At 45.9% G+C, this 16,172-nt stretch overlaps 1 protein-coding gene across 1 annotated transcript in view; it reads right to left on the bottom strand.

Moving 5' to 3' along the window:
- Positions 1–537: 537 nt before the first annotated feature.
- The window catches only part of LOC126285066 (uncharacterized), a 48,641-nt gene continuing 33,006 nt past the window's right edge, over positions 538–16,172 (bottom strand). The window contains exon 5 of the mRNA XM_049984389.1: positions 538–742. Within this exon, the coding sequence (XP_049840346.1) occupies positions 538–742 (205 nt within the window). The remainder of the gene's footprint in view (positions 743–16,172) is intronic.

Raw genomic sequence — 16,172 nt, 5'->3', positions numbered from 1 at the left:
CAGAATAATCCAGTTGTTAGTTCTAACCTATTTTTAAATTCGAATTGTATCCCCTACTCACCTCTCCTAATGAATCAGGGACCCACTGAAAGTAGGGAGAAGCCGGTGCTTTCTAAGCTCGAGGCAGGGTGTGATGTCAGTTCAGACTCCAGAGGGGTGTTAGTATTAGCTGCCCTGTAGGCCAGGGCAAACTCCTTAGAAAAGACCGTCTGTGGGTGGCTGCTAACAACGGGAAGTTATACAATTTGATTAGATGTTGACTGATGTTGATATGATCTTAGATTGACAAAAGGAACGAAGGATTCGACAGAATTGTCTCACGCCCTCGAATCAACGTTGTCTGTTGGGGATGAAAATATATTCTCCAAGTGTCATTTTTACAAACCTTTGGCGAGGTAACGCACATAAACTTCTGGGTACTTTCAGTGTCGAGTAGTTGATCACAAAGGGGAAGAGTTATCCTTTTCTGACAACTCATTAAGACCGTTGGGAGTAATTTTGCTCGAGGACATTGCACCACCTACAATTATAGAAAGACTACCGGATTTGCGCACCTTTCTTCTGTATCCTCTGGGCTACGACGTCCGCGGTGATCCTCTGGTGTCCCTTGGTGGCCATGAAGTCGCGGATGATGGTCTGCCGGCCGCAGTAGCGCTGCAGCTTGTTTATCTCCTTGGTCTGCGCCATCTGGTCCTGGTTTGCGCGGTCCTTCAGCGCCTGCAGATGCTTCGTCGCATCGTCCCTGGTAGTTACAGAACATAGATCAGTAACAAAGTAACTTAAATATCATACTCGGGGTATAGTTTGGAATCTATGGACTGAAATTACAGGTTTATTGGAAACCAGAAATACGTAAAATTTTTATCTGAAATTTTAGGTATAGACTGTAACCTCAAAAATTATATGTTAAAGAAAGAAGGATGGCGTATCTTTTGCTGAAAGTTACTGAAATGGATCTTTTTTGAGATATGGTAGATGCACATTATCTGCCAACAAAGTACTACTATTACTTACTGGCGGTTGTATACCAGTAGGGTGGCGAGTCTGTTACATGAAGTGGTTTTCAGTTGTGGTGTATGTGTCTCCACTTTTCAGAGCCCTAGATGTTCGGGGTATCTTATTCTAAACTTTATGTTGGTCTCACAAGTACGCCGAATGACAGTCATTGAAGGTTAATTCACTTATCACAACCTCAAATCTATTCAGCAAAACATAGTGTTTGTAATATTGCTTTGCAGGGTCATCATTAATCATCTCGAGTACGTAAAGGCGAATACCCATAAGTGAGACGCTTTCATATAACGAAAGTTAATTTCGACAATTGTAGAAGTATGATTTGAGTTCCATTAAGAAATCCAACACTCACATTAAAGATGCAGTTCTGACTCAAGTAAAACTAAAAGTGACACTTCCGATATTCGACGTCTGGTCATTAGATCTTTCGAATATTTAGCCTTAGACCACGTTCTGAAAATTTCAGTTTCGAAGTTTTTGTCTAATATGTTGGGTGCTATTTACGATGTCCTAAGAACTAATTTAAAAGCTGTCTTCTCTCTTGAACCCCAAATATTAAATTTATTCCGAATTTAGAGCTATTTTTTGTGCAAGTGAACTAAAAGACAGCGTAATACAGTTGATTTTCTTTATTAAAAGCTACACTCAATCTGAAGTTACACTGTCACCAAGAACCTTGTTAGTTCCTGTCTCAGGTCCACCAGATAAATGTTTAAAGAGCATTGAAGCTTCCAGTACCGCAATATGATTATCTGAATATGCTGCCAGTATAGCATTAATTTTCGTCATTCTTAGAATAAAGTGAGCTACTGTGAAACAACAAATCTACCATCTATTAATTAAATAGTATTTGCTTATTAACACAAAATTATCCATGCATCACGCAACAGAAACATTATTTGCTTTCACCGCGTAACTTAACCATTATGTGCTCATAATCTCATTGGCAAAAACTTTATACACCTAAGTCCTACATCCTACGAGTGAAGCATAATATACCATACTCGGAACACCGTACTTTGGAGAGATCCTTAACGCGGCGTGTGTCTGGAACTACGTATGTTCATAATACACATCTATAAATAGTAAAAAATTAAGTGAATCTTGTTACATTCAAAGGAGGTAGCCCTTTCTGACGGTAATCGGCGGTGGTAGAAGGCAAGCAGCGTCAGAAAGTTACAGCGTTTATAGCTTTTGTGGCAGGGGGTTTTTCCATTCATCTCACATACACTCCTGGAAATGGAAAAAAGAACACATTGACACCGGTGTGTCAGACCCACCATACTTGCTCCGGACACTGCGAGAGGGCTGTACAAGCAATGATCACATACACGGCACAGCGGACACATCAGGAACCGCGGTGTTGGCCGTCGAATGGCGTTAGCTGCGCAGCATTTGTGCACCGCCGCCGTCAGTGTCAGCCAGTTTGCCGTGGCATACGGAGCTCCATCGCAGTCTTTAACACTGGTAGCATGCCGCGATAGCGTTGACGTGAACCGTATGTGCAGTTGACGGACTTTGAGCGAGGGCGTATAGTGGGCATGCGGGAGGCCGGGTGGACGTACCGCCGAATTGCTCAACACGTGGGGCGTGAGGTCTCCATAGTACATCGATGTTGTCGCCAGTGGTCGGCGGAAGGTGCACGTGCCCGTCGACCTGGGACCGGACCGCAGCGACGCACGGATGCACGCCAAGACCGTAGGGTCCTACGTAGTGCCGTAGGGGACCGCACCGCCACTTCCCAGCAAATTAGGGACACTGTTGCTCCTGGGATGAATGGAGGGACGAATGGAGACGTGTCGTCTTCAGCGATGAGAGTCGCTTCTGCCTTGGTGCCAATGATGGTCGTATGCGTGTTTGGCGCCGTGCAGGTGAGCGCCACAATCAGGACTGCATACGACCGAGGAACACAGGGCCAACACCCGGCATCATGGTGTGGGGAGCGATCTCCTACACTGGCCGTACACCTCTGGTGATCGTCGAGGGGACACTGAATAGTGCACGGTACATCCAAACCGTCATCGAACCCATCGTTCTACCATTCCTAGACCGGCAAGGGAACTTGCTGTTCCAACAGGACAATGCACGTCCGCATGTATCCCGTGCCACCCAACGTGCTCTAGAAGGTGTAAGTCAACTACCCTGGCCAGCAAGATCTCCGGATCTGTCCCCCATTGAGCATGTTTGGGACTGGATGAAGCGTCGTCTCACGCGGTCTGCACGTCCAGCACGAACGCTGGTCCAACTGAGGCGCCAGGTGGAAATGGCATGGCAAGCCGTTCCACAGGACTACATCCAGCATCTATAAGATCGTCTCCATGGGAGAATAGCACCCTGCATTGCTGCGAAAGGTGGATATACACTGTACTAGTGCCGACATTGTGCATGCTCTGTTGCCTGTGTCTATGTGCCTGTGGTTCTGTCAGTGTGATCATGTGATGTATCTGACCCCAGGAATGTGTCAATAAAGTTTCCCCTTCCTGGGACAATGAATTCACGGTGTTCTTATTTCAATTTCCAGGAGTGTATTAATGAAAGTTGTCTGGGTCTCCTGGTAACTGACGACAAAGTATACAACACTCGCCACATTCCTTTCGAGATAGACACAGCTTATTTACACCCATTCTGCGTCTTTTTAGTAGTAAACGTCGCATTGCAGCTGTCTCCAAGCATAGATGCTTGATGGTACCTGTGCCGGCGTAATCTGTCGCCAGCACACCGGTCGTCAAAGATATAGTGCGAAGATCGATACTAGGCTCTGGATCAAGCGCGCCTATCATGAGACAGGCCAGAGACACACTGACTAGCAACACACAGCCAACGCCCTCTCGATACCACGTATTTAGGCCGCCACCGCTGACTGGAGGGAGCACTGACTCATTCAGGCTACGACAGTACATAGCGACCAGAGTAGTGGTCAAGCAGGACTTATAGTGAGACTTAAGTTGTAATAGCAAGATTACCGTTATTGTCTGCAAGAGAACTATTGCTGAAGAGCTTGTACCATAACACATGGACTCTATCCCAGTTAAGTAAATTCTTTCAGTTATGTAAATAAAGAACCATATTAATCCATGTGTGCATTTGTGTTGTAGAAATAGGATATCGGCCATCCTCCTCTCCCTTGCTTCCTTGTGGTAAAAGACTATATAGAGGCGACGAGGTTACTACAGAACCCATCCCACACTTGGAGGTTAAAAGCTAACCTACTTCGTACATGGAATAGAAGTAACTTACTAACCTGACCTAACCTCCTTGATTCCTACAAAACCTGGCGAAGAAGATTGGATACACCGTGACCAATCTGTCGGCCAATGTTATCGGGCGGCCTCAGGTAATGACGTCTGACAACCGTTGTCGGTGCCGCTGTGGAGTACTAAAGCCCACGACTTGTCTAACTTCAATCTTCCTTATTTTCTGTCTGGTCCTGGCGCTTTCCATGGCAGAAGTAAAATCTATTGTACTTGTGATTAAATGCAAATAGGAACTACATCAAGAAGCATTAACACCCGCTTTAAGAAGAACAAGATCAATTGTCGCTTGGACAAGATGGATAAATAGCAGTAGTAACGGATCAGTATCCGCTTTAAGAAACACGAGATCAATTGTCGCCTGAACAAAACGGATAAATAGCAGTAGCGAATCTGGGACCAGGGAGCCACGAAATTTGTATCTCTGAGGCTGTAGTTCTAGTAACGTCAAATCATAATTAAGATTGAATGTGCAGAGGGGCCATAGAAATTCAACAGCGCAAAAACAACTTCACTACTAGATCCATAACATGCGTCAGCGTGACTTCGCGATCCCAGGCAGCGGTCTAGTGACGTCACGAACCGGACGTTGCGTGGGGACATACAAAAATTTCGGCTCCTTGAGCTTGTTTGAGACTATAACTGATTTATGGGTTGCTAAGGCTTCTAATGATGTCTCCAGCATTGGAGAAGAAACGTTAGGCACAGAAATATGATTTGGGCCACGAGGTTATGCCGAGAAAACAAATATCAGCAATAACACATTTGCAAAATCTCGGCGAGATGGAAAATTTCCTGAAGAGCCAAAATGCAGACTGCTATGACCAGTTGCTCCATTGTTGAGGAAAGTGTGACGCATTGAAGACTGAAGATGAAAAGAGTACTAACACTCAATTACCAGGTTTCACAGTCTGAGCATGAGTTTTTCGAAGTGATAATTCAAAATTGGTTAAAATGGGTCTAAGCACTATGGGACTTGACATCTGAGGTCATCAGTCCCCTAGAACTTAGAACTACTTAAACCTAACTAACCTAAGGACATCACACACATCCATACCCGAGGCAAGATCCGAACCTGCGACCGTAGCAGCAGCGCGGTTCCGGACAGAAACACCTAGAACCGCTCGGCCACAGCGGCAGGAGAAGTGATAATTAAATCTGTGTAACTACTGTTGTATATAATAGAGACAGCGTACAATAACAACAAGGTCGTCAATGCAATGACCAACTGGAAGACTGAAGATCAAATGGTGGACAATGTGATCTGCTTCCATTACCTGGGGAATATACATCACGGGAAAGTTACGGACCAAAAAGAACATGACAGACAGGTCCCAAACTCCACAAAAACTTCACTATGTTGCAAAAGACAACCTGTGGAAATAAAAACCTACCCAGGAACACCAAACTGAGACATGTCAACACCCAGAAATGCCGCATTGTGCGTAACGGACACGAGCGTCTTGCGCACGAAAGCTTGTATCTGGCTGGAGGAGGAGAAAAGAGAGTTTTTGAGAGACTCTGGGGCACGAAAATACAAGGTGAAGTCTGGCCACATAGACTAATGCAGGAATTGTATGAGAGTGTTGAAACAATTTCAAGCATGATACGGAAGAGAAGACTGACATTTGACTGGCACATCAGGAAGACGGAGAGAAAGAGATTGAATAAGATTACATGGAACGCAACTTGGTTAGCAGGGAACAAATGGACGAAAGAAAACAGGACAGTGTGCAAAACAACTGGAATAAGTTTAAAAAAGTCCGAATGGAGCAGTGCGGGATATGTCAAAGTACGTCACAGGTGGACTGACATCACACTTAACTCTGAGAGAAACAAAGAGAACCAGGAGGAGTGAGAGAATGGAGAGGTGTTGGGAGGGACAAGTGGGTGGGAGAGTGCGGCTTGCGTACACCGTTGAGTATGTCAAGGGTCATTTGAAGCTTGGCCTGTGTGTGCTGTTAGTTTACGATAAGGTGGGTTGTCAGACCGGGAAGTTTTCAGCCTAACTGGTTTATGCGATAGCGACGTCATTTCAACATTCAGCCACTATCGTGAGACACAAAATACTGAAGATCTGGCTAGCAGTCGCGACCAGTAATACCACCTGACGGCCGCTACCTGCAAATAATGGATGTAGGTTATCATCATCATCATCATCATCATCATCATCAGTGGTCTATATTTCCTAATGGAAATCATGCAGGCACTTTCTTTGGTGAGTCTGGAGTCTAGAACGATACACCACTTAGCACACAAAGGTGGGGCAGTCGTATATATCACCCCGAAAGAGGAGTTCGCTTGAGACGCTTGTCTACCCGCTCGTTTCGCAGCTTCGTTGTTGAGCCCGACGCCATCGTGGAACTTGCTGCTGTCCAGCTTGAGGAGTTCCCTCCATCTGCTGCGGTCTTCGGCGAGCTCCTCCCGTTTGTCGCCGTTCTTGCCGCGCTTTACAGAATCTTTAAAGCACAAAGCAGATCTTCCAGGTGGTTACTTGGAATCTGCTATCTCGTTAAGTAGTATGCGTCGGGCGAAATGGGAGGGTCGATACGACGTAAGTGTTCTATCCACCGCAAGTGATGTTCTTTGGGGGTTGTGGTGATACTAGGTAACTCCACAGTGCCGGCCGTGGTGGCCGAGCGGTTCTAGGCGCTTCAGTCCGGAACCGCGCAACTGCTACGGTCGCAGGTTCGAATCGTGCCTCGGGCATGGATGGGTGTGATGTCCTTAGGTTAGTTATGTTTAAGTAGTTCTAAGTTCTAGGGGACTGATGACCTCAGATGTCAAGTCCCATAGTGCTCATAGCCATTTGAACCATTTGAACTCCACAGCATTCGGGACCATCTCATTTGTCACGTGGTCTCTGTATGTTATGCGTAGAATGCTTCGTGAGCACCGCAGATGATAGGCATTTAGCTTACGTTCTTATTTGGCGAATGACGTTCATGTCTTACCTTAGCACCATACAAGAGGGTGCTTAACACAAATGTTTGACAGACGAACATTTCTGTGGTCACCGTAAGATGTCTGTTGTCCTATCTCTTGTGCGGAGCTTCTCGAAAGTGCTCGCCGCTTTTCCAATTCTCGCGTCTATTTCGTAGTCCAGAGAGAGAGCTTCCGACACTTGCTAGTCGCGGTAGTAGAATTTTTTGCCAACAGTCAATAAGGAGCAATCTGATATTATGACAGGCATATCTGTGTATCCTTGCTCCGCAATCAAAGTCTTCTTTACAGTCACAGACATAGAGAAGAGCTTGCATTCTGTAGAATACTCGTCCATAAATATTTGAAGATTGTCTTCAGTATGCGTTATGAATGCTTCATCGTCAGCGAATAAAGGTTGTTGATAAATAAGTCCTCGTGACAGCACTTGGATCTGAGCAACGAGATGTAGCAAAGTTTCCCGTCGGCCCTGTTACGCACGCGTTTGCTTTGCCGAAAGCAAATTTGAGAAATAACTAGAAGAATTTGCGAAACAAGGTACGGTACACTACTCACCCCCGGGGAATTCGGACGAGGAAAACCGCACGAAAACACAAGATGCCTTTCTGTAGGCAAGTGTGAGGGTTGTGTCGATACAGACAGTACCCAATCGTCCACACACGACCAGTTTGGTCTCTAAGCGACCATTACGAATCACATTAAGAATCCTTCACCACAGTGATGTGTGAAAAACATGACCAGGGCATCACTTGGAATGGAACCTGTATCGACGACGTCGATTTCTCTTCACCCACGACTGCAAAATTTCTCTCATGCCTGAAAATCGTCATGCAAGAGAGACCAAGCGAAGAAGGTGGACAAGGCAACACCTGAAATGGAAACTAATTTTGATAATGATAATTTAAAGAGACGTAACTACACTTCTTTCAGTACTAATAATGGTATCATATGTCTTGCTCTTCGCAAATGAATGTTTAACTAAACTAATCTAATTTAGCTGTCATTAAAGTAAAAGTAAGATTATAGTCTAAATAATTAAAATCGTAGCTTTCTACATCTAATTTGTAGCTATTATGTTGAAGAAATAGGTACTTTCAAACCATGCTCTCCAAATGCCTGTGAAATGCATGGTGGGGACACGTACGATAGTACCAGTTATTAGGGTTTTTTTGGGGTCTTATTACAAACGGGTCGTGGGAAGAATGACTGTTTCAATGCCTCAATGCACGCTGCAGTTAATCTACTCTTGTCATCACGACCTCTACAGGAGCGATAAGTTAGGCATTGTAGTATATTCCTAGAGTCATCAATTAAAGACAGTCCTTGAAACTTTGTAAGTAGTTTCTGTCTAACTTAAAGATTGTGGCAGTTCAGTTCTTTCAGCATCTCCGTGACACTCTCCCACAGGTCTAGCAAAACTGTGACCATTTGCCGTGTCCTTCTCTGTATTCCTTCAATATTCCCTGTTAGTTCCATTCGGAAAGGGTTCCACGCAGTTGAACAATATTCTAAGATGGCTCGCACGAGTGATGGTCGTAATATTGTGGTAATATCCACGCTCCAACAATGGCTTCAGGTTCTCTTTATCCAGAACCGCAAAATTTGTCTCATGTCTAATGGTCGCCGTAGAAGAGAGTGCCAATGAACTTCTCAGGCAGTCAGTCCCAGGTTTGCAACACGATGGAGGGTAAATATGTTCTGGGCCAGTGTGATGTATTAACAGCAATCGTCTGACATCGCTACAGGGGGGGGTAGTTTGACGGTCCTGCAGTAATGGACAGAATTGTTTAAACCCGTTTCCCTGCCCTAGAGTCAACATTTCGTCGAAGAATTCGTCTTTCGGTACTACAATGCATTCTGCACCCACCTCGGAACACCTTTTTTCCCAGAGCTGGGAATCAATCAAATGGAGTGGTATGCGGTATGAGGGGACATAAACACCATTCAGTATGCTTGGAACCAGTTGGAACTTGGAGTGCATCAGAGACCGTTCGTCACACGCTCGATGGCCTCAGGAAGGCCACTGTCCTATAGTGTGACGAGCTTGACTAGAAAAGTCTCATTCACATTGTGGAGAGCATGCCAATGAATATCCAAGCCTGTTACTGTTGTAACCTGTTGTGACCGCGACCAGAATGGTCTCGGGGTGGCCCAGAAAGCGAGGCGGGACCAAACGGGGAGCAGCCTGCGAACAAACAAACGAACGGAAAGGTCGGACACGAAACAACGATGGACGATGGGGAGAGATCTTACGACGACAACACGCAAGAAGCAACAGAGTGACAGAGCCAACCAAACGAATGCAAGACGTCCACGATTAATGAAAACAAAGAAAGATAAACACGTTATCTGTTGTCGAGGCGGTGTGTCGAGACTCACGCAACGATTAGATTTGCTGGCTGAGCTTTTTTATTGTTATTTTAACACCTTATACAAGGTAGGCCGGCAGCAGAAATACTACGCCGCTCTTCGGCCACAGATAATACAACTGGAACTTAGGACAGCATAGAAAATCAAAACAAAATGATGGACAAAAAACAGTAGACACACTAAGTAAAAAACATGGAGATGTTCACAGGCGTAGTAAAAATAAAAGAACCGTTCAGCACTGGTACACGAGCACAGATAGTTGAAATACACACGTGAACGATGGAGCATGGGCGGTGAAAGACTAAAGCACTAACACGATGGCACACACAAAAAACCGATGGCGATGATCTCCAGCGCGCCAATTTCACTGTACGTGTACAAGTCCGGGGACCTGCCAAAGGGGAAAAGGTGGGGGAGGAGGGAGAGGGGAGGGTGTAGATGCCAGTGGCAGAGGAGATGAGAGGGGGACGAAAGAAGGGAGGGAGTAAGGGAAGCCCGGGGGAGAGGAGGGAGGGAGGAAAGGAGGAGGGAGAGAAGGGAGAGAGGGTGCCCTTGAGAGAAGATGTAGGGGTGGAAGGGGAGGATCAAAGTTAGTAGGAGAGGTAGATGGAGGGGATGAGGCGTCATCAGGCAGGGGGAGTTGGCGGAAGCCACCTTGGGCGAGGGTATGGAAATTGGAGAGATGGAGAGCAGGTGGGACGTGGGATTACAGGCACGGCAGCAGATAGAGGTGGGAGAAGATGGGGGAGGTGGATCAAGTTTACAGAAGGTTTACAGGATCCCTATCCGTTCAAGGAAAAGGAGGAGGTGCAGGATCAGGATAAGGTCATACAGAATCCGCATGTGTGAGGGGAGGCGAATGCAATAGACGAGGTGGAGCGCATGGCATTCTAGGATTTGAAGGGATTTGTAAAAGGTGAAAGGGGCGGAAATCCAGGCGGGTTGGGCATAGCAGAGGATAGGGCGGATGAGGGATTTGTAGGTGTGGAGGATGGTGAAGGGGTCCAGACCCCATGTTCGGCCAGAAAGGGGCTTGAGGAGAAGGAGTCGGGAGCGTGCCTTGGCTTCGATTGTCCGGAGACGGAGGTCCAGGAGAGGCGACGGTCAAGTGTGACGCCAAGATACTTAAGAGTGGGGGTTAGGGTGATAGGACGCCCATAAAAGGTGATATAGAAGTCGAGGAGACGGAAGGAAGGACTGCAAATTGTTGCTCATGTCGGCACCAATGACTCCTGCCGTCTGGGTTCTGAGGTCATCCTCAGTTCGTACAGGCGGTTGGCGGAATTGGTGAAGGCGGAAAGCCTCGCTCGCGGGGTGGAATCAGAGCTAACTGTTTGTAGTATCGTTCCCAGAACCGATCGCGGTCCTCTGGTTTGGAGCCGAGTGGAAGGCTTAAACCAGAGGCTCAGACGATTCTGCGGAGAGCTGGGGTGCAAATTTCTCGACCTCCGCTATCGGGTGGAGAAATGTAGGGTCCCCCTGAATAGGTCAGGCGTGCACTACACGCCGGAAGCGGCTACGAGGGTAGCGGAGTACGTGTGGAGTGCACCTGGGGTTTTTTTAGTTTAGAGAATTCCCTTCCTAGGCCCGACAAGACGCCTCCTGAGACGCGGCAAGGCAGGAGTAGGCAAAATGCAACAAGGAATAACAATATTAATGTGCTAATAGTAAACTGCAGGAGCGTCTATAGAAAGGTCCCAGAACTGCTCTCATTAATAAACGGTCACAACGCCCATATAGTACTAGGGACAGAAAGTTGGCTGAAACCAGACGTAAACAGTAATGAATCCTAAACTCTGATTGGAATGTATACCGCAGAGATAGGCTGGACAGTGAAGGGGGAGGCGTGTTTATAGCGATAAGAAGTGCAATAGTATCGAAGGAAATTGACGGAGATTGGAATTGTGAAATGATTTGGGTGAAGGTCACGGTTAAAGCAGGCTCAGACATGGTAATTGGATGTCTCTATAGGCCCCCGGGCTCAGCAGCTGTTGTGGCTCAGCACCTGAAGAATAATTTGGAAAATATTTCGAGTAGATTTCCCCACCATGTTATAGTTCTGGGTGGAGATTTTAATTTGCCGGATCTAGACTGGGAGACTCAAACGTTCATAACGGGTGGCAGGGACAAAGAATCCAGTGAAATATTTTTAAGTGCTTTATCTGAAAACTACCTTGAGCAGTTAAACAGAAAACCGACTCGTGGCGATAACATATTAGACCATCTGGTGACAAACAGACCCGAACTATTTGAATGAGTTAATGCAGAACAGGGAATCAGCGATCATAAAGCGGTTACTGCATCGATGATTTCAGCCGTAAATAGAAATATTAAAAAAGGTAGGAAGATTTTTCTGTTTAGCAAAAGTGACAAAAAGCAGATTACAGAGTACCTGACGGCTCAACACAAAAGTTTTGTCTCAAGTGCAGATAGTGTTGAGGATCAGTGGACAAAGTTCAAAACCATGGTACAATATGCGTTAGATGAGTATGTGCCAAACAAGATCGTAAGAGATGGGAAAGAGCCACCGTGGTACAACAACCGAGTTAGAAAACTGCTGCGGAAGCAAAGGGAACTTCACAGCAAACATAAACATAGCCAAAGCCTTGCAGACAAACAAAAATTACGCGAAGCGAAATGTAGTGTGAGGAGGGCTATGCGAGAGGCTTTCAATGAATTCCAAAGTAAAGTTCTATGTCCTGACTTGGCAGAAAATCCTAAGAAATTTTGGTCCTATGTCAAAGCGGTAGGTGGATCAAAACAAAATGTCCAGACACTCTGTGACCAAAATGGTACTGAAACAGAGGATGACAGACTAAAGGCCGAAATACTAAATGTCTTCTTCCAAAGCTGTTTCACAGAGGAAGACTGCACTGTGCTTCCTTCTCTAGATTGTCGCACAGTTGACAAAATGGTAGATATCGAAGTAGACGACAGAGGGATAGAGAAACAATTAAAATCGCTCAAAAGAGGAAAGGCCGCTGGTCCTGATGGGATACCAGTTCGATTTTACACAGAGTACGCGAAGGAACTTGCCCCCCTTCTTACAGCGGTGTACCGTAGGTCTCTAGAAGAGCGAAGCGTTCCAAAGGATTGGAAAAGGGCACAGGTAATCCCCGTTTTCAAGAAGGGACGTCGAACAGATGTGCAGAACTATAGACCTATATCTCTAACGTCGATCAGTTGTAGAATTTTGGAACACGTATTATGTTCGAGTATAATGTCTTTTCTGGAGACTAGAAATCTACTCTGTAGGAATCAGCATGGGTTTCGAAAAAGACGGTCGTGTGAAACCCAGCTCGCTTTATTCGTCCACGAGACTCAGAGGGCCTTAGACACGGGTTTATCAGGTAGATGCCGTGTTTCTTGACTTCCGCAAGGCGTTCGATACAGTTCCCCACAGTCGTTTAATGAACAAAGTAAGAGCATACGGACTATCAGATCAATTGTGTGATTGGATTGAGGAGTTCCTAGATAACAGAACGCAGCATGTCATTCTCAATGGAGAGAAGTCTTCCGAAGTAAAAGTGATTTCAGGTGTGCCGCAGGGGAGTGTCATAGGACCACTGCTATTCACAATATACATAAATGACCTGGTGGATGACATCGGAAGTTCACTGAGGGTTTTTGCAGATGATGCTGTGGTGTATCGAGAGGTTGCAACAATGGAAAATTGTACTGAAATGCAGGAGGATCTGCAGCGAATTGACGCATGGTGCACGGAATGGCAATTGAATCTCAATGTAGACAAGTGTAATGTGATGCGAATACATAGAAAGATAGGTCCCTTATCATTTAGCTATAAAATAGCAGGTCAGCAACTGGAAGCAGTTAATTCCATAAATTATCTGGGAGTACGCATTAGGAGTGATTTAAAATGGAATGATCATATAAAGTTGATCGTCGGTAAAGCAGATGCCAGACTGAGATTCATTGGAAGAATCCTAAGGAAATGCAATCCGACAACAAAGGAAGTAGGTTGCAGTACGCTTGTTCGCCCAATGCTTGAATACTGCTCAGCAGTGTGGGATCCGCACCAGGTAGGGTTGATAGAAGAGATAGAGAAGATCCAACGGAGAGCAGCGCGCTTCGTTACAGGATCATTTAGTAATTGCGAAAGCGTTACGGAGATGATAGATAAACTCCAGTGGAAGACTCTGCAGGAGAGACGCTCAGTAGCTCGGTACGGGCTTTTGTTAAAGTTTCGAGAACATACTTTCACCGAAGAGTCAAGCAGTATATTGCTCCCTCCTACGTATATCTCGCGAAGAGACCATGAGGATAAAATCAGAGAGATTAGAGCCCACACAGAAGCATACCGACAATCCTTCTTTCCACGAACAATACGAGACTGGAATAGAAGGGAGAACCGATAGAGGTACTCAGGGTACCCTCCGCCACACACCGTCAGGTGGCTTGCGGAGTATGGATGTAGATGTAGATGTAGAGTAATTATGCCTACCTGGTTGAGCAAGAGGCCGGCTGTTAAATACTCTATCGGGGGCGCCGCTATTGGCCGCTGGAACCACGTGTTCCACTGTGGCGCCCTCACACTGAAAGCGGGCCAGGAGGCGCGCACCGCCACAGCTTACGGCGCGATGGTACAGAGACATCTAGGGGTCTTCGACGTCCATGACGTCTGGCGGGATTCAAATTCGGCGGCGCGCGGTACCAGAGTTACAATGAATGTGCTAGTTCTACCGTTAATACTAATGAAACATGGGACTGAATGTTGCGCAGCAGTAGATTGTGATTCCACATAAGTGCAAAGCTGAATGCATTCGAACAGACTGCCATATTTTTGTTTTGCTTTGCAATTATTTCACATTGAAGTTTCAGAAGGCTTATTTTTCCGTCTCCTGCTCCTTTTGAGAAACTTCTTTTGAACAGTTTATTACTATGCTGAATGCCCAAACACTGCTACACGAACACTAGCTTACTATTGTGGGACTGACACTACAAAGTGCATCTTATCGACCTATAGCACACGACAATTGTTGCTTTCCCATCCCAGGGACTAGCTGACAGTAAACCACTACGTATCCGTACAGCTTTCCCCGGTATGTGTGTTGACTGTTTGTGGATTAGACTGATGGAAAATTCATGAGTCGATGAGGTAATGTAGAAAACACTCATTAGCAGTTAATTTCAAACAGCAGCTGCTACGAGGGTTGTCCAGAAAGTAAGTTCCGGTCGGTCGCGAAATGGAAATCGCAGTTAAAACCAGAAACGTTTTATTTGCAACAGTTAGGTACACCTTCCACCTACTTCTCTACATAGTCGCCTTTCCAACTTCGGGTGCTGTTGTAGTATTGTATCAACTTTCCAATATCCTCGTCATAGAAAGCAGCCGCCTGTGCTTTCGGCCAGTTATCTGCACTGAACTGCAGCACGTTGTATGTGGTAAAATTTTGCCTTCATAGCCTGCGGTTCTTGTGAACAGAGATGAAACTCAGAGGGAGCCAACTACGGACTGTATTGTGGGTGATCAAACACTTCCCATCGGAAACGGAGCAGGAGCGTCTTCATTGCCCCTGCAGTGTGCGGACGAGAATTGGCATGAAAAGGGAACTGCTCGACAGTTGTGTTATGTGGGCTGCATGACACAGGCGAAATCTCTAATTAGGCCCTCATACTTGGTGGGAGACGGTATTCCCTACGCATCTTTACATGCTCACTGTTAATTCAAAACTGAAAAGAGCGAAGCGACACGATCGACAGGGACACACTAGGCACAATGCCCAACACATCTGTGCAAAGCTTTACCGGATTTTCCCAGTTGTTTCTATTTCGTGACCCATCGGAACTTACTTTCTGGACAACCCTCGCATATTGTAGAGAGAATGGGATACTTCATAGTGTCAGGTAACAGGGATATTATCAAGCTTTGTGCTGACCACCAGTGCGACTGTTGAAAGCAGGATAAGCACGTTGGGCACAATCAGCGTATTTCATCGTCGCAGGAATTTTGAGCCCGAGATGTCGGACATTTAAAGATAGTTCATTCACCAAGATACGATCGTACTGAATCAGCCTAAGCTGCATAACGCATTCAAACAAGCCGAGTAGTTTGCAGATCACTGCATTATATCGTCAGTGTCGTGCGGTATTACCACAAGGTATAGTACAGCATGGCGATTCCAGAACTGAGTTCTTTATGGAAGCCTGCCTTCAGCCGCAATGCACCTGGCTGCAAGGAGTAAAAATACTCCTGGCTCAGCAAGTAAAATCATTCTGCATCACACATTCGACCTCACTGTACAGCTTCATCTATATGGGGTGACAAAAGTCATGGGGTAGCAGTATGCACATATATAGATGACTTCATTATTGCATACACAAGGTATAAAAGGGCAGTGCATTGGAGAAGCTGTCATTTGTACTCAAGTGATTAATGTAAAGAGGCTTCCGACGCCATTGTGGCCGTACAATGGGAATTAACAAGATCTGGACGCGGAATGGTAGTTGGAGTTAGATGCATGGAACATTTCATTTCTGAAATCGTTATGGAATTAAGTATTCAAGAGAGTGCTGAGAACACCAGATTTCTCTCGGTACCTCTCAGCACAGACAACGCAGTCGCCGACTAACTTC

Source organism: Schistocerca gregaria, chromosome 8, assembly GCF_023897955.1.
Source record: "Schistocerca gregaria isolate iqSchGreg1 chromosome 8, iqSchGreg1.2, whole genome shotgun sequence".
Classification (NCBI taxonomy): domain Eukaryota; kingdom Metazoa; phylum Arthropoda; class Insecta; order Orthoptera; family Acrididae; genus Schistocerca; species Schistocerca gregaria.
Note: the sequence above shows the minus strand (reverse complement) of the source record. Positions and strands in the feature narration are given on the sequence as shown.